Source organism: Canis lupus, chromosome 11 (assembly GCF_048164855.1).
Source record: "Canis lupus baileyi chromosome 11, mCanLup2.hap1, whole genome shotgun sequence".
Lineage (NCBI taxonomy): Eukaryota > Metazoa > Chordata > Mammalia > Carnivora > Canidae > Canis > Canis lupus.
This window is the reverse complement of record NC_132848.1, coordinates 9127828-9149788: the sequence shown is the minus strand read 5'-3', so window position 1 is coordinate 9149788 and position 21961 is coordinate 9127828. Positions and strand designations below refer to the sequence as shown.

General features: G+C 41.3%; 1 protein-coding gene and 1 long non-coding RNA gene across 33 annotated transcripts in view; one reads left to right on the top strand and one right to left on the bottom strand.

The window, feature by feature from the left end:
* The window catches only part of LOC140642469 (uncharacterized), a 120046-nt gene that overhangs the window by 32068 nt on the left and 66017 nt on the right, over positions 1 to 21961 (bottom strand). For all 5 annotated transcript variants that reach the window (XR_012038889.1, XR_012038886.1, XR_012038888.1 and 2 more), the window contains 2 exons: positions 17583 to 17744; positions 2958 to 3122 (listed from right to left, as the gene is read on the bottom strand). This is a non-coding gene — a long non-coding RNA (uncharacterized lncRNA). The remainder of the gene's footprint in view (positions 1 to 2957; positions 3123 to 17582; positions 17745 to 21961) is intronic.
* The window catches only part of C11H12orf56 (chromosome 11 C12orf56 homolog), a 112722-nt gene that overhangs the window by 27891 nt on the left and 62870 nt on the right, over positions 1 to 21961 (top strand). For 24 of the 28 annotated variants that reach the window (XM_072843103.1, XM_072843107.1, XM_072843094.1 and 21 more), the window contains 3 exons: positions 3247 to 3409; positions 13077 to 13143; positions 16422 to 16499. In XM_072843103.1, the coding sequence (XP_072699204.1) occupies positions 3247 to 3409; positions 13077 to 13143; positions 16422 to 16499 (308 nt within the window). The remainder of the gene's footprint in view (positions 1 to 3246; positions 3410 to 13076; positions 13144 to 16421; positions 16500 to 21961) is intronic. The other 4 variants (XM_072843085.1, XM_072843083.1, XM_072843080.1 and 1 more) reach the window with 3 other exon arrangements.

The following is a 21961-nucleotide window of genomic DNA, read 5'->3' as shown; positions in this document are numbered from 1 at the left end:
ATAGAGTTATTCCTCCTCATGCTTGGATTAAAGGTTTAAATATGCCTCTGGTGATTCTCTGGCTTTACTCTTGGCTGTTCAGTCAGATGCTACTGCTGCTGTCATGAGAAGGGAAGTAGACTGTTAAATATCTCAAAACACTAAGGATTGGGGCGCCTAAGTCAGTTAAGCGTTTGACTCTTGGTCTCAGCTCAGGTCTTGATCTTGGGGTTGTGAGTTCAAGCCCCAGGTTGGGCTCCATGCTGGGTGTGAAGCCTACTTAAAAAAAAAAAGAAATCTTAAGTATTTATTGAGACCCTTTTCCTTTCTAATCATAAATAGAAAACAGCACTTTGGAGAGAAGAGATAGTTATTTAGGAACTTGATACTTCTAATAATTCAAACCTAGATGTTTGTCTTCACAGAATCTTTTTTTTTTCTTTTTTTTCACAGAATCTTTGTATACTGTTCCCCCCCAAATGGATATTATCTATTGCATAGAAAAATTCTAATTAATTATAAATTTTTGAGATTTTTTTAAAAATCCATTTTTTAAAATTTATTTTTAAATTTGTTTTTATTTTTTAAACATATTTTAAATTCAATTTGCCAACATAGAGTATATCACCCAGTGCTCATCCCATCAAGTGCCCTCCTTTCCTTAGTGCCCGTCATCCAGTTACCCCACCCACCCACCCACCTCCCCATCTGCAACTCTTTGTTTATTTTCCAGAGTTAGGGGTCTCTCATGGTTTGTCTTTCCTCTCTAATTTTCTCCACTCAGTTTCTTCCCCCTTCCCTTATGGTCCCTTTCACTATTTCTTATATTCCATTTATGAATGAAACCATATAATTCTCATCTTTCTGATTGACTTATTTCACTCAGCATAATACCCTCCAGTTCTATACGTCGAAGCAAATGGGGAGTATTTGTCGTTTCTAATGGCTGAGTAATATTCCATTGTATATATGGACTACATCTTCTTTATCCATTCATCTGTCGAAGGACATTGTGCCTCCTTCCACAGTTTGGCTATTGTAGACATTGCTCTGTGAACATTGGGATGCAGGTGTCCCAGCATTTCACTACATCAGTATCTTTGGGGTAAATACCCAGTAGTGCAATTGCTGAGTCATAGGGTACCTCTATTCTTAACTTCTTGAGGAATCTCCACACTGTTTTCCAGAGTGGCTGCACCAGCTTGCATTCCCCCCAACAGTGCAAGAGGGCTCCCCTTTCTCCACATCCTCACTAACATCTGTTGTTTCCTATCTTGTTAATTTTAGCCACTCCCACTGGTGTAAAGTGGTATCTCATCGTGGTTTTGATTTGTATTTTCCTGATACAAGGTGATGTGGACCATGTGCTTGTTGGCCATGTGTAGGTCTTCTTTGGAGAAATGTCTGTTCATCTTTTCTGTCCATTTCATGATTGGATTGTTTGTTTCTTTGCTGTTGAGTTTAATAAGTTCTTCATAGATCTTGGATACTAGCCCTTTCTTTCTCTGATATGTCATTTGCAAATATCTTCTCCCATTCTGTAGGTTGCCTTTTAGTTTTGTTGACGGTTTCTTTTGCTGTCCAGAAGCTTTTTATCTTGATTAAGTCCTAATAGTTCATTTTTGCTTTTGTGTCCCTTGCCTTCATAGATGTATCTTGCAAGAAGTTGCTGTGGCCAAGTTCAAAAAGGGTGTTGCCTGGGTTCTCCTCTAGGATTTTGACAGATTCTTGTCTCACATTTAGATCTTTCAACCATTTTAAGTTTACCTTTGTGTCTGGTGTAAGAGAATGGTCCAGTTTCACTCTTCTGCACGTAGCTGTCCAATTTTCCCAACACCATTTATTGAGGAGACTGTCTTTTTTCCATTGGATATTCTTGCTTTGTTGAAGGTGAGTTGATCATAGAATTAAGGGTCCATTTCTGGGTTCTCTATTCTGTTCCCATGATCTATGTGTCTGTTTTTGTGCCAGTACCACACTGTCTTGATGATCACAGCTTTGTAATACAGCTTGAAGTTAGGCATTGTGATGCCCCCGGCTTTGATTTTCTTTTTCGACATTCCTCTGGCTATTTGGGGTCTTTCCTGGTTCCATACAAATTTTAGGATTATTTGTTCCAACTCTGTGAAGAAAGTCCATGGTATTTTAATAGGGATTGCACTGAATGTGTAAATTGCCCTGGGTAACATAGACATTTTCACAATATTTATTCTTCCGATCCATGAACATGGAATGTTTTTCCATCTCTTTGTGTCTTCCTCGATTTCTTTTATAAGTGTTCTGTGGTTTTTAGAATATAGATCCTTTACCCTCTTGCTTAGATTTATTCCTAGGTATCCTATGGTTTTGGGTGCAGTTGTAAATGGGATTGATTCCTTAATTTCTCTTTATTCAGTCTCATTGTTAGTATGTAGAAATGCCACTGATTTCTGTGCATTGATTTTGCATCCTGCCACATTGCTAAATTGCTATTTGAGTTTTAGCAATTTTGGGGTGAAGTCTTTTGGGTTTTCTATATACAGTATATCATCTGCAAAGAGGGAAAAAATCCAATTTTTTAAAGATTTTATTTATTTGAGAAAGAGTGAGTGAGTGAGAGAGATAGAGAACCTGAGGGATGGGAGAGGCAGAGGGAGAGGAAGAAACAGGGTCCCCACTGAGCACAGAGCCCCTCTGTAGGGCTCAATCTGGGGACTCCAGGATCATGATCTCAGTCAAAAGCAGATGATTAATGGACTGACCCACCCAGAGCCCCTAAAAAAAATCTATTTTCAAAATGAAATGGGGATGGATATATTTTAACAAAAACACTGTTACTATTTATTTAGCAATCCCATAGTGTAAATAGCTTCTTGGGTTCTGTTGCTAAGTGCATTTTTAGTAAAGACTAAAACAAATAGAGGAAGAATTGAGAGACTTCACAAGAAGAGGAAAGATTTCCTAGGGAAAAAAATAAAAAGAATGCAGTTTAGGGATACCTGGGTGGCTCTGCGATTGAGCATCTGTCTTCAGCTCTGGGAGTGATCCCTGGGGCCTGGGGATCGAGTCCTGCATTGGGCTCCCTGCATGGAGTCTGCTTCTCTCTCTGTCTGTGTCTCTGCTTCTCTCTCTCTGTGTGTCTCTCATGAATAGATAAATAAAATCTTAAAAAAAAAAAAAAAAAGAGAGAATGCAGTTTAAACTTGCCCTAAGCTTTACGGGATTTATTATCACAGGATAGATAAACAGTTGTATTTGTCCTCAGCTCTATCATAATTTTTTTTTCAGATTGATGATTACCCACAGTTTTTGAGTCCACCAGATAGAGAAACCAACCAACATATTCGTATCATCCATTCTTCAACTGTTTTGAAAAAAGAGTGTGAAAAATCAAAAGGCATCAAGAAATTCTCATTTCCATTTCATCATGCCAGTTCTGACAACAAAAAAGGTATGTAATATATTTCTTAACATGACACAAGAAAAGATGCATTTCTTTATGAGACAAAAAAGAATGTTCTTTTTTTTCTCTGCAGCTTTACTGAGATATGATTGACAAATAAAAATTATATATAAGGTGATATTTTGATCTATGTATATACTGTGAAATGATTACCACAATCAGGCTAATCATCTCACATAGTTATCATTCTGTGTGAGTGATGAGAACACTTAAAATCTATTTTCTTTGCAAGTTTCAAGTATACGTTCCATTATTGTTAACTATAGTCACCATGCTGTGCATTTTGATTTCCAGACCTTATTTCTCTTATAATGAACATCTACCTTTTGACCAACATTTACCTTTTTCCCCTAACCTCTAGCCCCTGGTAAACTACCATTTTACTATTTGTTACTACGAGTTTGCCTTTTTTGGTTTCCATGAACTGAGATTTTGTAGTATTTGTCTTTTGTATCTGCTTTATTTTACTTAGCATGATTGATGTCTTCCAGGTTCATCTAGATTGTCCCAAATGTAGGCTTTTGTATTTTTTAGATTTTACTATTTATATTTTAAACTAATCCCTACACCCAATGTGGGGCTCAAACTCATGACCCCAAGATCAAGAGTCAGATTTTCTACTGACTGAGCCAGCCAGGTATCACAGGATTTTCTTTTCTTTCTCTCTTTCTCTCTTTCTCTCTTTCTTTCTTTCTTTCTTTCTTTCTTTCTTTCTTTCTTTCTTTCTTTCTTTCTTTCTTTCTTTCTTCTTTCTTTTTCTTTCTTTCGTCATTATTTATTTGAAAGAGAAAGAGAATGCGAGTGGTGGGTGAGGGGTGCGTAGAGACTGAGGGAGAGAGAATCCTCAACAGACTCCTCACTGAATGCAGAGCCAGACTTGGAGCTTGATCCCAGGACCCTGAGATCATGACCTGAGCCTAAATCAAGAGCTGGATGCTCATCTGACTGAACCACCCAGGCATTCCAGATTTTCCTTTTTTAAAGGCTAAATATGGGGCACGTGGGTGGCTCAGTTAAGCATCTGCCTTCAGCTTGGGTCATGATCTTGGGGTCCTGGAATTGAGCCCTGTCAGGCTCCCTACTTGGTGGGGAGTCTGCTTCTCCCTCTGACCTTCCCCTTGCTCGTGCTCTCTCTCTCTCAAAAATAAATAAATAAAAATTTTAAAAATAAAATAAAGGCTAAATAATATTAGATTGTGTGTGCATGCATGTGTGTGTACACACGTACACCCTCCCCCCGACACACACACACATTTTATTTATCCATTCACGTATTGCTGGACACTTAGGTTACTGTAAATAATGCTATGAAGAGGGCAGTATGTAAGACATCTCAGGTATCTGAGATAGTGATTTTATTTCCTTCAGATATAAACCCAGAAATGGGAATGCTGGATCATATGGTAGTCCTATTTTAGTTTTTTGAGGAACCTCCGTACTGTTTTCCATGATGGCTTTACCAGTCTACATACCCACCAACAGTGCACAAGGAAGGGTTCCCTTTTCTCCACATCCTCACCAATACTTGCTATCTTTTGGCTTTTTAAGGATAGCCATCCTAACAGTTGGGAGGTGGTATCTCATTGTGTGTATGGTTTTTTTTTTTTAAGGTTTTATTTATTTATTCATGAGAGACACACAGAGAGAGGCAGAGGGAGAAGAAGCAGGCTCTTCACAGGGAGCCCGATGCAGACTTGACCCCTGGGACCCCTGTATCGTGACCTGAGCCAAATGCAAATACTCAACCACTGAGCCAGCCAGGCATTTCTCTTTGTGGTTTTGATTTGTAATTCCATGATGATTAGTGAGTTGATCCATCCATTCTCAGCAGCATAGTGCCTGGGCGTAGTCTGCTATACATGAGGATATGTAGGAAAGAAAGGAAGGAAAGAAAAGAAAGGAAAGGAAGAAAGGGAGAGAAGAGGTAGAAGAAAGAAAAAGAGAGAAGTGTGTTCACTAAATATTGGTTTAAAAATAAAGAACCAGTTAGAATCTGGATTCCGTTTGGTCAGTTCTTGTTTAATTTTAATACCCTTATTAACAACCACAAATTTTAATTAAAAACCTGATCAAGAAGTACAGGGGATAACTGGGATGATTGTGAAGTTGGCTTTAGGAAAAGTCCTGATAGTCATCTCTGTGAATCTTGGGCTCCCACAAGCAAGGGAAGCCACAAGGTTCTTCCCTGATAATTATGGTTTATTATGGCTATTAACAGTATTCACTCTTCATTCAAAAATATTTGTTGGGAACCTGTTCACCTAAGAACTATGATTCATACTTATATAAAAAGATGAAAAGCCATCTTTAATTTTGTTTTTAGGGAGCTCAGCATCTGATGCAGATTTTCCCATTGTGCACAAGGAGATCTAGAAAATCCACAGTGGGGTGGGGAGAAAGGGGGAGGATGAGGAATCAGGGCTCCTGGTACTTATCAGCTCAACCAGAGCTTCCTTGCTTTTATGTTTCACATTTTGGGCTTTACTTAAATGTTTCTAGTGAATAAGTTTTAAAAATTCAAGGACAAATTTTAAAAAATAGAATATATAGTTGAGCAGTACACTATTTCATGGTCTTATTTTATATATGTATATGAAATGTGTACATATCTAAAGGAGCCTTTTAAGGTATCAATCCCTATAATTGGGAGTTGGTAAAAAGCAGAGAAAAAGAGCATGGGCTATGGACTAGCTAAGCCCACATCTGAATCCTGGCTCCCACCTTTCCCAGCTGTGTGGCTGTCTACAAGTCACAGTCTCTGTGAGCCTCAGTTTCTTTGACTCTATTGCCAGCTTCACAGAGTTGTTGTAGTACATGAAATAATGTGGGCAAGGCTGGGCACATAGCAGGAAAGCATCAGCTGTTGAGATCGCATCCTTAGCATAGAAGAAGAGCAGAATGAGGTCCAACAGGGCTCCTGGATAGGCCCTTACACTTCTGGCCTCTAGCCAGGGTAGCTAGACCAGCCCATTCCACTCAATTCACTAGACTTCACTCCAAGTCTGACTCAGAGCTCTTAGAGTGTTGATCTCACAAAGTGTGAGAAAACTATCCAGTGTTTGTATGGACAAGCACCTCTCCACACTGACACTCTATGGCATGGCAACTGTTTGTAGAAGTTGTAATTAGACTTATGAAATCCCTGGTCGCTCACCAGGTCTCCTGTGACACTAATTAGGGTACCTAACTGGCGTTGGTTGCCTTAAATGCATATTTATCCTTGTCCACACGCATAATTAGTCTTGGCTTTTTTCCCCCCTCACCAAGTCTAAGAAGATAGAAACACACATTAAAGAAGCTAATTACGGGTAGAAGTTTTGTGAAATTTAAATTCCTAGAAACTTTGCAAATGATGTTAAAAGTAGTGAAGATGCTTTTAAAAAAAAAACTTATCTTGTGTTCATGCACATGGCTATTTGTAGAATTATACCTCTCTTCCACTCTCCTCTCTTCCACTCTGAAGCTTCCATGTGATACGTTTGTGCAGGGAGTTTTGAAAACACAAAACTGCCACTGTCACAAGGGATCATACACAGCACACAAGAGACAATAAAAAACGTCCCCCTTTCCAGCATGCCAATGGTAATGTGCTCTGATTCCTGTTCTCCACCAAGCTGCTTGTTCCCTGGGTGAGGTATTGCTGTATACCCAGCACCTCTGTGGTTTACCTCCCAGTCTGTAATATGTGGTCCCTAAGCAAGAGAAAGGTTCAAACCTGTCTGACCATCTACTTGACAACAGTCATCACTAGAGTCTTTAGTGTTAATAATGATGACATCATGCCTAGAGAAGTAGCACACATTAACTGCTCAGCATTTAAATAAAGATAATTATTAGAACTACTCCAAACCTCTTGGGTGAAAGCCTAGGGAATATTTGTGTCATGTGGCAAAGAAGCTCACACTCAAATCAACTGGATTATTATCCTAACAAAGGAAGCTCAAAAGTGCAAATCGTTTGTAGTAAAAATACTTAGTTTCATCGTCACATTGTCAACAGGATTCCTAATTAGGCCTTACTTTTCTGGAGATATATAGAAAAAGAGGCTTTTCTCTACAGTATATACATGTGTCCTTCTATGGGTCAGAGATAGCACTTCAGATTGTACTTTTTATATGTAGATGAAAGAGGATTGTATTAAACTCTAAAGGAACAATGCCAACAGGAGAAGAGGGACACTGGTGAACTGTGTTAGCTGCTAAAGCTCTAGAATGAATTGAGTTACTATCAACAGCACTATCCAGTAGAACTTTCTGCAATGAGGGAGCTGTTCTGTATGTAGTCTAATTATGTCTAACGCAGTAGCCAATAGCCACCTGTGACCACTGAACACTTGACTGTGACTAGTATTACTAACTGCATTTTAATTTAATAGTCACAGGTGTCTAGTAGCTAAAGAACTGGTCACCGCAGCTCTAGATGCGTAGAAAAGACTATGGCTTTAGTGGCATATTTTGAAACACTGGCATAACATGAAGTATACTGATCCTCAAATCAGAATGAAACATAGTAATCTGATGACACATAAACTGAACTAGATTTCATATAAATGTAAATATATAATATTTTATTTTATACCTAAATTCCACATCTTTTCTGAAATCATTGAGGCAGTAGAAAACTAAAACAAGGGGCAGCTGCGTGGCTCAGTGGTTGAGCGTCTGCTGTCAGCTCAGGGTGTGATCCTGGGGTCCTGGGATGGAGTCCCACATGGGGCTCCCCATGGGGGGCTTGTTTCTCCCTCTGCCTGTATCTCTGCCTCTCTCTGTGCGTCTCTCATGAATAAATAAAAATCTTTATTAAAAAAAAGAAAAAAAAGGAAAAAAAGAAAGAAAAAAATTAAAAAAAAGAAAACTAAAACAAGGGACTGATGAATCTCTCAGGTTTAGTGGTTAATTTTTACCTAGGCTTGGCAGTCTTCCCCATAGGAATAGGACTTTGACAAATGTAATCAGACCTCTTGCAGTTAAAGCACTGCATTTTTTTGGGTAGTGTCCTTTCTAAAAATGTTCCTGACCAGCACTACTGAACATGTCATCAGATATCCATCGCGCTAAATGGTGGAAGGATTTCATACCTAAGCTACTGAAGAAGACTGTAAATTGCTGCGTGCACACTAGATAACATCGGCAGAAAACTCTATCATCTATTTGTATTCAGACTCTCTTGTCATTATGGCCCTAAACCTGCCAGGCCCTGGCTATTGGCATCTAGGAGGCCAGACCCTCCCACCCGATGTAGAAACGGAGATCAAGTTGTGCTTCATTTCTCAGTGGAGGTCATAGATGATCCTAAGATTCTCCATACCATTGTTACAAATGACATTTAAAGCTAACATAAAGAGGGGCAGGGGCATTGACAGTAGAGTTGTTTTCTGTCATAACCTTTTAATGGACTCACACAAAAAAGAGAAACTTCAAGGCTGAGGGGCACTCAGGGTTAGGTGGCTCAGTCGGTTGAGCAACTGCCTTCAGCTCAAGTCATGATCTCAGAGTCCTGGGATGGAGCCCCCCATCGGGGTCCCTGCTCAGTCTCCCTCTCCCTCTGCCTGCTGTTCCCCCTGCTTGTGCTCTCTCTCTCTCTGTCAAATAAATAAAATCTTAAAAAAAAAGTTCATGGTTGGTTAGTGAACTTGGATTCCAACTTGGAATTCAACTTCGGTGGATTGTGTAGGTAATACCAGCTTCCCAAACAGAAAAGCCTCAGTGATTTCTTTCCCCCTTCCAGGATGCCTACAGTGCTGTGCTCCATTTCTTCCCAGCTCTCCTCCAAAATGCTTGTTCCCTGACGAAGTATTGCTGTATACCCAGGACCCCTGTGGTTCACCTCCCAAATAGTCTGTAATATGTAGTCCTGAAGCAAGAGGCTCAAGCCGTCCAACCTCTGTGCCACACGTGCTAATATGTTCTACTTAATTCCAGCAATGATCAAGGGCATTATTTGTATCACCATTAGTACCCACACTTGTGAAATGCCTACTATTAGAAGTGTCTATGATGACTGAGGTCTTAAGCTTATGTAACTAGTAGAGGTTTTTTGTTTTTGTTTTGTTTTGTTTTTACTTACAAGCAGAAAAAACTGACTCTGCCTACCTTAATGCCAAAGAGAATCTATTGAAAGATTTGGAGTCTCTTAGGGAATCAAGAGGGGAACAGAAGAAACCCAAGAGTCTAAGACCAGAAACCCAGTGGCCTGTTCCTGGGCTTGAACAACCTGTGAGGGACCTTCTTCTCAGTGTGGCCAGTTTCAAAGACTCCTAGCTCTGCCTCTCATGTCCAAATGTCCTAAGTCTAGAAGGACATTGATCAGCCCAACTTGGATGACACAGAGCCCACTCCCAGGCCAGCCAGCTATGGCTAGGACAGGGGTGGATCCAGATTTTTTTGAGGACCAAAACTCACACAGTTTGCAGAGCCTTTTTAAAAAAGAGTCAAGACACGTAATACAATTGATGTGGAAATGTTGGGGTTGGAGCAAATGGTCAAGAAAGAATTCTTTTTTTTTTTTTTTTTTAAAGCACAGGGACAGGACCCATGGGGCAGAAGAGCTGCCCTGGGGTTGTGATGGGTGACTGAATGTATACCTTCAAGTAGGGAGGGCATTAGGGATAGTAGGAGTCTCTAAGAAGACCCTTCAGATGTATACTGGTGGGTCCTATGCTATGGGGATGATTGCCAACATATGTCTTGGGGGATGGAGATAAAGGAGGTTTCCAAAGGAATTTTTATATGTTAAAGGAGAATTACAGGATCCTGCGGGGGGAGGGGGGGTGGGGGGAGGAGTGTCAGGCTAAGATTGCCTTTTGCCCTTAAAAAAGTATCGACATCAAGTCCACTGAATCCCTAGAGGACTTGTCAATGGGCTGTAGGCAGTAAGGAAATTTAATTTTTTCTTTTGTCTTCATTTCCCACATCAAAAAGACTGCAGCACTTCCAAGAAATATGGGCAGAAGGAATCACAAACATAAAGTGCCTATGGATACTCCCAAGAGAGGAAGTGAGACAGAAGGAAAACTCAAGTGGGAAGGGCCTGTGGTCTTGAATGACTGGCTGAAATGTCTTCCTTCTACATATTTTATAAAAACATTTGACCATGTGCACATGTTGTTAAGGCCTCTCCTACGACTTTGGAAGGAATGCATATAAGTGAGGGGCACTGGAGCTGAATCATCATTATTTTTACTGGATAGAGCAATCTTTTTTTTTTTTTTTTAAAGATGGGGGACTCTAGGGGACACCTGGATGGCTCAGCGGTTGAGCGTCTGCCTTTGGCTCAGTTCATGATCCTGGGGTCCTGAGATCGAGTCCCGCATTGGACTCTGCTTCTCCCTCTACCTATGTCTCTGCCTCTCTCTCTGTTTCTCTCATGAATGACTAAATAAAATCTTAAAAAAAAGTATGGGGCACCCATACTGTAGAAGAGGCCAGCTCCTCATAGAAGGTAAGGCACTGGAAAGATAAAATGACAGTTATCTCCTGCAGTTCCAGTCTCCTACCTTTTTTTTTTTTTTTTTTTTTTTTTAGATTTTATTTTTAAGTAAACTCTATACCCAATGTGGGGGTCAAACTCACACTCCCAAGATCAAACGCCAAAGAGAATCTATTGAAGGATTTTGGAGTCTCTTAGGGAATTAAGGTCCCTAGGTCTCTCACATGCTCTACTGACAGATCCAGTCAGGCACCTCTCAGTTTCCTACCTTTTATCAGGCTTTTTGCCTCAAGTCCCTAGGTGATCCCCAAATCTGATGAACTCTGCTGGACTTCAAGGGGGCTGTGTGGACTACTCCTTCAGTCTAGACCAGAGCAAGCCAGAATGGCCTGCAGCTTCCAGCCATCCTTTTTTTTTTTTTTTTTTTTTGCCATCTTTTTATTGACCCCCTCCAGGATCACCTTCAGCTCTCTGAGGTGAGAGGATTCTTTCTTCTAAGCATGGAGGTGCCCTGGGCTCCTCTCAGACCCACAGGAGTGAAAGAGAATTACGCAGAGGAGTTCAAAAAGGAAAGGGGGTCAAACTCTGTGAAAGCACACTTAAGATTTTTAATTCATTTTGTGTATATTTTACCTTAAAAGAAAAATAAACTGGGATGCCTGGGTGGCTCAGCGGTTGAGCTTTTACCTTTGGCTCAGGGCGTGATCCTGGGGTCTGGGATCGAGTCCCGCATTGGGCTCCCCACAGGGAGCCTGTTTCTCCCTCTGCCTGTGTCTCTGCCTCTCTCTCTGTGTCTCTCATGAATGAATAAATAAAATCTTAAAAAAAAAAAAAAAAGGAAAAAAAACCCTGGAAAAATCAAAAGGAAGGGAGGTGGAAAGGGAAGCAAGCAACCCAAGAAAGAAAGCAGCTGACAGAACCAGGGAAATTCCTAAAAGGAATTCTCTGTGGAAGCAGGGCTTTCTCTCTTTTCCTCTCTGGCTCTAGGTATTGCTTAGGCATCACTAATCATGACTCCAACCCTTCTGCAGCGATGGGGAGGTGGTGCCACAGGGAACACTGAGCTTCCACTGGAGCTCAGAATGTGAGGATAATACTGACCTCTTGGAGTAGCTTATGGAAATGGAAGTTTGGTTCCTGCTCAGAATACTTATTAGATACTATTATTATTTGTCCCTCCAAATAAACAAAATACACTTACATAGTTGGAAGGACATGACAGTTTTCTTGATGTAAGTTATGATTGGCTCTTTGATTTTCATTTTCTTTTTTAGGATTTTATTTATTCATTTGATGAAGGGGGGGGCAGGGGAAAGTACAAGCAGGAGGAGTGGGAGAGGAAGCAGATTCCCCACAGAGCAGGGAGGCTCCATCCCAGGACACTGGGATCATGACCTGATCCAAAGCCAGATGCTTAACTGACTGAGCCACCCAGGAGCCCCTGATTTTTACTTTAATGTTTATTGCATAACTACTCTATCAGGCACCCATGAGTCCTTTTTATATACATTACCTTATTTTCATTCACAGAATTACCATCTTCATTATTATAAATTAAAATACTAAGTCCAGAGTGATAAAATAACTGGTAAAACGCTTGTAAATTGTAAAGTAACTTTTTACAAGAGTCCGAAGTTACACACATGTTTTAACATCAAGCCAAGGTTCCCTTTGTTCCGTCATGCTGCCCAGTTTATAATTTGGGACTTGCAAGTTTTATGTTTTGGGGTTTTTTTTAGAGGGAAGTGGGGGAGGAGCAGAGGGAAAGGGCAAGAATCTTAAGCAGGCTTCAAACCCAGCGTGGATCCTGATGTGGGGCTCCATCTCACAACCCTGAGATTATGACCTGAGCTGAAATCAAGAATCAGACATGTAACCAACTGAGCCACCCAGGAGTCCCAGGACTTGCAAGTTTTTGTGAGGATTTATGAACAGTCATCAAATCACTACATGTAACTGTAACTTCTTCACAAACTCAATCAAATTATGTAATTAAGGGACGCCTCGGTGGCTCAGCGGTTGAGCATCTGCCTTTGGCTCAGGGCATGATCCTGGAGGTCCAGGATTAAGTCCGACATCAGGCTCCCTGCATGGAGCCTGCTTCTCCCTCTGCCTGTGTCTCTGCCTCTCTCCCTGTGTCTCTCATGAATAAATAAATAAAATCTTTTAAAAAATTATGTAATTAATTATTAAATGACTTTTTTTCTTTTCCTTTTTTTGCTCAAAGAAGAGATTAATGGCCCTGTCTCTTGGAGTGGCAAAGAGCCCAGAAATTTGAATGAATCCTCTCTCAGGTGAGATTTTGTTCAGAGTATGTTTTTAACTTGCTGACCAAAACTTATTTTATACCTCACTTTGTTCGTTTTAATGCTTTTTCTCTACTGATGGCTTTGGACCGAGTTTTGTTTATTTCATATATACAATAATGAAGAAGATATTTTAGGAGAACTTTCTTCTAAATTCAAATCTAGTTAGTTTAAATAGTAAAATATAATATTTCTCAGGTCAATGGAATCTGTAGATTTCACAACATAAATAACTGATTAAAGTTAAATTAAAAAATATTTATTGAAAAAAAAATATTTATTGAGGGGATCCCTGGGTGGCTCGGCGGTTTGGCGCCTGCCTTTGGCCCAGGGTGCGATCCTGGAGTCCCGGGATCGAGTCCCGCGTCGGGCTCCCGGCATGGAGCCTGCTTCTCCCTCCTCCTGTGTCTCTGCCTCTCTTTCTCTCTATGTCTATCATAAATAAATAAATAAATAAATCTTTAAAAAATTTGTTGAGCTCTTGTTCTGTGTAGGGCACTATATAAGGCACTGTAAAAAAAACAGGAAAATGAGTAAGGCATAGTTCTGTCCTTGAGAAGCTGATGTATATTTACACAAACATAGCTAATACAGAGTACATATGCTAAGTGTCATCAGTGAATTTGACCAAATTGTCAAAGAGATTTAAAGAGGGCAAAGGTCATATTCAGTTTTGGGGAGAAATCAGGATATCAGAATGACAGCTGGTGAAAAAAACAGTGTGCATGGAGATGGAGATATTGCAGCTGGAAGGGATAATAAAAACTAAGATGGGGCGTCTGGGTGGTTCACTCGGTTAAGCATCTACCTTCGGCTCAGGTCATGATCCTGGGATCTTAGGATTGAGTCCCACATCAGGCTCCCTGCTCCATTGCAGATTCTGTTTCTCCCTCTCCCTCTGACCCCCTCTCTCTAACCCTTTCCCCTGCTCAGGCTCTTGCTTGCTTGCTCTCTCTCTTTCAAATGAATACATTTAAAAAAATCTTAAAAAAACCCACAACCAAACCTAAGACAGAGGCAGGAAAAACTGCAATATGTATTAGAAAAGGTAAGCAGTCCATAGTGATTTAAAAATAGAACAGAGGGGCGGGCACTTGGCCTGTTCAGTCAGTAAATCATGCAACTCTTGATTCGGGGTTTTGAGTTCAAGCCTCACTTTGGGCATTGAGCTTACATAAAAAAATAAAATAACTTAAGAAATAAAGAGAGAACAGGAATACCAGTTATAAGGTTAGAAAGTAAAACTGGGCCCCTGCTTTAGAGACTCTTAAGAGTCCAGGTAAAGACTTTACACATCATTTTATAGGTTATGGGGAAACTATTGACAAATAATCAGCTGTGCTTCAAATGGATTGAAGCATGGAGAAACCAGAGATTGGTGGGAAATAATGAGAATCTCAATTGGGCAAATGTAAAGAAGAAGGGATGGATGGAAGAGATATTTCAGAGGCAAAATCTATAAGCCTGGCAACTGAACATGAGAGAGATGGGAGAGAAACCACTGTGCTTTCAAGCTGGGGTTACTGCAAGGTGATGCCTTTCAGGGAAATAAGGATGACCAGAGGGATTCAAACACAAGTACTGGTTTAGACAGGGTAAGCTTGAGGTCCTAGTTAGGCCTCAGCTTGTGAGGTTCTCTAGCAGTTAAAATTTCAGTTTGGGGGGCACACAAGTGGCTCAGTGGTTGAGCATCTGCCTGTGGCTCAGGGTGTGATCCTGGGGTCCTGGGATTGAGTCCCACATCAGGCTCCCCGCAGGGAGCCTGCCTCTCTCTCTGCCTCTCTCATAAATAAATAAATAAAATCTTCAAAAAGAAATTCAGTCTGGAAGGCAGGAGAGAAGTCTGGGTGTAAATTTAAAAAGGAGTTTCCGAGGGTACCTGGGTGGCTCAGCTGGTTAAGCAGCTCTCTTCAGGTCATGATCTCAGGGTCCTGGGATTGAGTCCCATGTTGGACTCCCTCCCACCCAGGAGTCTGCTTCTCCCTCTGTCCTTCCCCCTGTTCATTCTTTCTCTTTCTCTTTTGAAATAAGTAAGTAAAGACATTAAAAAATGAAATAAAATAAAAAGGAGTTTCCTGGAACGCCAGGCTGGCTCAGTCAGTAGAACATGCGACTCTTGATCTTGGGGTTTTGAATTCAAGCCCCACGTTGGGGATAGAGCTTACTTTAAAGGAAACAAAAATTGTAGATAGATAGATAGGAGTTTTCTTTTCTTTTTTTTTTTTAAGATTTTATTTATTTATTCATGAGAGACACACACACACACACAGAGAGGCAGAGACACAGGCAGAGGGAGAAGCAGGCTCCATGCAGGGAGCCCCGACGTGGGACTCGACCCAGGGTCTCCAGGATCACGCCCTGAACCGAAGGCGGCGCTAAACCACTGAGCCACCCAGGGATCCCCAGATAGGAGTTTTCTAAGCTGCATAACCTGAGGTACGGTTCTATTATACACCTTAACTGTCTAGACATTAGAAGGAGGAGGGGAACACAGGATGCGAAGAGCTGCAAGTCAGGGGGAATACAGGCATGGGGAAAATGAATGTGAGTTGGAGACCTGAAAGATAGCTCATGGCATGGAGGGAATATCCAAGTTAGGAAAGCACTGCAAAATGCTATAAAGGAAAAGTGAACTAACTGGGGAGCACCCACAAACCTGTGCTGTTCCACACAATGCATTAACTTAGGTTGTTGGGGGGAGGGGTCCCACTGCACTTTTTCTCACTCTAACCTTCTCTCACTGAACAAGATGACCTACAAAATCTCTTCTGAATCTGCATTTCATTATTGTAACTTCCTTTCTCACACACAAACAAATGAATTTGGCTTAGGAAGATAGATAGATAGATAGATAGATAGATAGATAGATAGATAGGAGACAGTACTAAGAACACATCATCATTATTTACTTTATAGAATTTTAACTTTACAACCAACTATTCTGGACAAGAATATTGGTGGAAACGTGGCTATAGTAACTATTATTCTCTTAAAGGTCTTTTTTTTTTTTTTTTTAGATTTTATTTATTTATTCATAGAGATGCAGGGAGAGAAAGAGAGGCAGAGACACAGGCAGAGGGAGAAGCAGGCTCCACGCAGAGAGCCCGACATGGGACTCGATCCCCGGTCCCCAGGATCACACCCTGGGCTGCAGGCGGCGCTAAACCGCTGTGCCACCAGGGCTGCCCCTCTTAAAGGTTTTGAAGTTTAAGGAGTAAACTTTTATTTTTTTTTTATTTTATTTATTATTATTTTTTTTTTTTTAGGAGTAAACTTTTAAAAATGACCTCTGGGGAGCCTGGCTGGCTCAGCTGGAAGAGCACGCAACTCTTGATCTCTGGGTTGTGAGTTCAAGCCCCACACTGGATGTAGAGATTGCTTAAAAAATAAAACCTTAAGATAGATGATAATAAAAAAATTAAGGGGTGCCTGGGTGGCTCAGTCAATTAGGCAGCTGACTTTGGCTCAGGTCACGATCTTAGGGTCCGGGATGGAGCCCCAACCCCCATCCCTGCAGACTATCTTCTCTCCCTCTCCCCTCCCCATGCTTGCTCACTCTCTCTCAAATAAAATCTTTTAAAAATAATAATAAAAAAAAACTAAATTAAGAAAATAATCTCTGTGGTCCTGTCAGTGTTCTCAAGGCTTTCGAAATTCTGATTATATTTGAAGCTTGTAGCATCAGGAAAAGTTAACTGGCTAAGACAGGATTGAGCAGTAAGTGTGCTGTTTTGCATTGCAAACCGCAGCTCTGAAAGCACTCTGAGACCCCTTTGTAGTGCTGGGAGTGGGGGAGGGACCAACAGCCAGTCCTGCTGAATTCCCTCCACCAGGGCTTCTCAACAGGGTGCTACCAGCATTGGGGGGGGGGGAGGGGGGGCGTGGAGGGACCACTTGTGGGACTGGAGAGTCCCTGGCTCTTTTCCACTAAATGCCTGTAACACTCCTCATTTGTTGTGGCAATGAAAAAAGCCCACCAGCACACATTTCCACGGGAACCATCTCCGCTAATTGCATTTGGCAACACAAGTTTGTTTGTATTTCCCCATCCCATGCTCTTTCTCCCCTCTCTCTGCAATCCTCTCTCTCACCTTTCCTCCTCTCCCTATGAAATTCTGTGCTTGGGTTTTTATTGACCCCACAGCGGGTTAAGGTAATAATAATAAAACGACTTTAAAATGGTTCCTGGTTTGGTGGAATTTCCATCCTAATCAGCATGGAAGCCAGAAGCTCAAGGAAAGAAGCTCTATTAGAATTTCATTTTATTGAGGTAAAACTGACAACACAGTATACAGTTTGATACATTTTGTCCAGTGTATACACCCAGGAAAGCATCACCATAATCATTATCTATTATTTCCTCTGCACTACCTATGGTCTGGAAACTTCTTCAAGGCCAGTAAGCTGGGGCAGGTATTAGGTCTCACCTTGTTTGTTTCCCACCGCTCCGAGATGACTGTCTTATGTTGTCCGATATCCAGTGTCTTAAAAGCGGTTTTTATTTTTTACTTTTTACCTTTTTCCAGTTTTTTTTTTTTTTTTTTCTTCAGGTGAGAGGGTATATCTAGTCCCTATCACTCCATCCTGGCCTGAAACAGGAAAAGAAAAAACAACCAGTAGAATTTTAATCTTTACACTAGTATATATGGAAGGGAATTTGGATTGGTTTCAAATCCTTCCTAGAGCCAGTGATAGTTCCAGAATTTTCATAAAAGAGATTCTATAAAAGAGGGCAGCAAATGCGGGGGAGGGAGGGTTGTTAAGAAACTCTTTTTTCCTTTGGTTGGCACAAACTGTTTTATGTGGTATATGTATTTATTTTTGGTGGCTTACTGAGGGTGGGAAGCTATTGAAGATCTTAGGGAATGAGGGCCAGCAAAGCCCGCTCTCCCCTTAGCCTCTGGGAGTCTGCTGTTTTAGGCCAATGTGACTTACCAAACTCCAGTTCCAGACTATAATAATGAAGACCCCATGAATCTTAGAAGGACCCAACTAGACCTATGCACATGACTACAAGAAGATAAAAACACACACTTTTAGAAAAAAAAAAATCTCAACAAAGTGAAATATCCCAAACAAGATTAGTTAGAGAGTCTGTTCAATAGCAGGGCTCATATCCCCAAGCACTCCCACTGTTGGAGGTTAAACTGGTTACGGGGCTTGAACCTGCTTGTCAGGAAGCCAGAATCTGGGACACTCATTGCTGCTTCCTATTGAGTGGTTACTGCCTTGATATGAGTACACCCTCTTAAGGTGCGTGCTGGCTGGGCTGTGTGAGGAGATAGCCCAAAGCAGGGTTTGGGAATAGAGCTCACCTGGAATACAGAACATATCCATGGTTTTTTTCAAGCCTGGCCTCATGTCAGAATCTCTCAAGAGTTCATGGAAAGTTCAGACTTCTGGACTCCACCTCAGACTCCCGAATCCTAAACTTTAGGGCTAGGACTCAGCAGTCTGTTTTTGGTGGCTCCCTAGATGAGCTAGCTACCCATGTTCAGGAAATCCTGGGCTAAGCAGTCAATCAACTCCTGGATTATTGAGATTCCTGACTTCTACAACCGTAATATATCTATAATCCATCAACTGTTCTCTGCTTTCACTGTCAGTCCTCTAGTGGTGAGCAACTGTCACCTCTCACCTGGGTTTGCAACACCTCTTAACTGCTCTCTCCATCTCTACTCTTGGTATCTGCTGTGGTGGGAATGTTTGTGTCCCTCCCAAATTCCCATGTTGAAATCCAAACCCCCCAAAGTGATGGTAATTCAGAGGTGAACCTTCAGGAGGTGCTTTAATCTTGGGGATGGAGACCTCACAAATGAGATTAGTGCTCTTAGAAAAGAGACTCCAAAGAGCTCACTAGCCCATCCACCATGTAAAGGAAGTGGCTAGGAGCCAGGAAGAGGGTCCATACCATACGATGACCATACTAGCATCCTGATCTTGGACTTTCTAGCCTTGAAAACTGTGAGCAATACATTTTCTGGTTGTTGTTGTTGTTTTTTTTAAGATTTTATTTACTTATTCATGAGAGACAACGGGGGGGAGGGGGGGGAGAGGCAGAGACATAGGCAGAGGGAGAAGCAGGCTCCATGCAGGGAGTCCGTCGTGGGACTCAATCCCCGGATTCCAGGATCACGCCCTGGGCCAAAGGCAGGTGCAAAACCGCTGAGCCACCCAGGGATTCCCCCCCACATTTTCTGTTTTTTTTTTTTTTTTTTTTTTTTTTTTTTAATAAGCCACCCAGTCTGTGACCAGACTGCTTTGATAGCAGCCCAAACAAGCCAACACACTGCCTCTCCACCCCTATCTGAATCCATTTCTCACCTTGAAATGATCTTTTCCAAAGCATTTAAAAAATTTTTTTGCTTAAAACATTTCAATAGTACCCCATTGCCCAGAAAATAAAACTTTTTACACATCTAGACGGCCCTGGAAGACCTGACCTCTGCTTATGTCTCCAGCTTCATCTCAAGTCATGTCATCCCTTGTTCACCACACTGGCTAGAACACCTCAAGCTTTTTCCACCTCAGGGCCTTTACACTTCCTTTCTTCCCTAACACTGCTTTTTACATGGCTCATCTTTCTTATCCTTCAGGTCTTAGCTTGAATGTCCACATCTCAGACTGGTCTTGCCTGATCACCTGTCTGAAGTATCTGACCCTCCAAAAGACACACCTAGGTTGTCTCAGAGTTCTCTGTTTATGTCATTGTACTTTCATAAACAGCTATTATATATCTATAGCTTATTGTCTGTGTTTCCACTAGAATGTAAGCCTCACAAGGGCAGGGACTGAGATACTCTTGCACATGGATATATTTCTAGTGCTTGGCCTAGTGCCTGGCACAGGCTGCTTAATAGTTGTTGAATGATTAATCATGTTCTTTATAACCTAGCCTGGCTTGTATTATATAGGCTTGGGGAAGCATGATTTGACCTAAATCCATGCCATAAGAAAGCATGCTTTTACAGGATTGATGCACTTCCATTGTTGCCCTTAAGTGCTGTGACTTATTAGTTCTGGGAGGAGGAGTCTCTGCTGTCACAGGACACTAAGTGAAATTGCTAACACGGCCTTCATAACTAGAAGTGGTGAGGGAAAAGCAATACCACTAGTAGCCATCCACATGCTCTCAGACTCAATATTCTTCATTTCACATTTGGGCATATTAATGTCCACTAGACCACTCAGATACTCTCATCGTTTTCTTCCAATGTAGAAAAATAAAAGAGGTTTTAAATAATGCTTGCAGTAGTTGTTTTAGGTTCCTGTGGAGGTCAGAACTTTGTTAGAAGTAAAAGAAGTCCAACGTAGGTTAAAAAGGGGAATGTATTGGAATAACCGGGCCCACTCATGTCATTCAACACTCATTCAACAGATATATACAGAAATAGACATAAATACAGACACAAATGTGGATCTACCTACCTACCTGTTTAATCTGGCACACTTTAATTGCTGGGCTCTGTATTCAGTTTTAGATATTCAACACTGAGTGAAATCAGCAAAAGATAGAAGCCCAACAGTAGAATGCAGGAATGGTAAGAATGAAGTTAAGATTGAGGCAGAGCTAGAAATGGGGATTTAAGTGGGCATAGGACTTTGTATCCTCTGATGTTGATGGATCAGGCTCATTTTTTCTCACTGAATACCATGTCTTTTTTTTATTTTTTAAAAAAGATTTTATTTATTTGATAGAAAAAGAGCACACACATGCATGGGGGGAAGGGGTAGAAGGAAAGGGAGAAGCAGACCCTCATCCAGCAGGGAGCCCAACGTGGGGCTCGATCCCAGGACCCCAGGATCATGACCTGAGCTGAAGGTAGACGTTCAATGACTGAGCCACCCAGACACCCCAATACCATGGGGCAACAAACAAGGTTACCATCTGTCTTAAATTCACATTTCAACTCCCACCCCCAGACAAAGGTTAACTCTCACACTTTCTTGCATTGAGTTTAAAAATCCTGGGAAGGTCTCTGATGCCCTTGTTTGAATAAATCACTCACTGATGAAAAATATCCACCATAGCCAGAAAGTCAGAGTCTTTAAAAACACAGTAGCTTCTGTGTATTCCACGTGTGGAGGGAAGGAGTGGTTTCCAAAGAAAGGGGGTGAGGAGGGAATCAGGTCTACTATCCATCCCATAGTTTTCTAACACTATCCTCTCCTTAATTAAACACATGAGTCAAAAGTGTAAACAAAAGGCAGGCTAGGACAGAACACAGTAATTAGAGGACTAAAGAATGTTATCATGTGCAGAGCTTTGAAACACCTCTGAGGTGTAAAGTTTTAGGCCTAATTATGAGAAGCTGCAGGTCATGAGAAGGATGCGGTTATCTTGGGACATCAGACTTACATAAGTATGATTACTTTTCAGGGTAATAGTAAACAACAGGTCTTTTGACACCTAAGGGACGGAAAACCGACTAGTGATCTCTGATAATGAGATTCAGTATTTAGGTTTCTCTGTCCTTCGTGTAGCTCTTCATTAGGGGATAGTTCCAGGTTCTCATCTGCATTTTACAGGAGAAAACCCAAGTAGATATTTCAAGTAGAAATAGAGTATTGTGACCTACTTAAGAGTTTCCGAAGCCATCAGGGGGAAAAAAAAGGCTGCCTATTGCTTGAGAGTGTAAAGAAGCAGAGAAGAAGGCTGAGATCAATAGAACACTTTTACAGTGTTGGTACAGAGGAAGATTTATATAAATTTAATTGAGTTCACCTTGAATAATCCATGAGGAAAAGAAACAGTGATAATGCTCTGCCCTCAGTCCAGGTCTGCCAGGCTCGGTACCCACCAGGG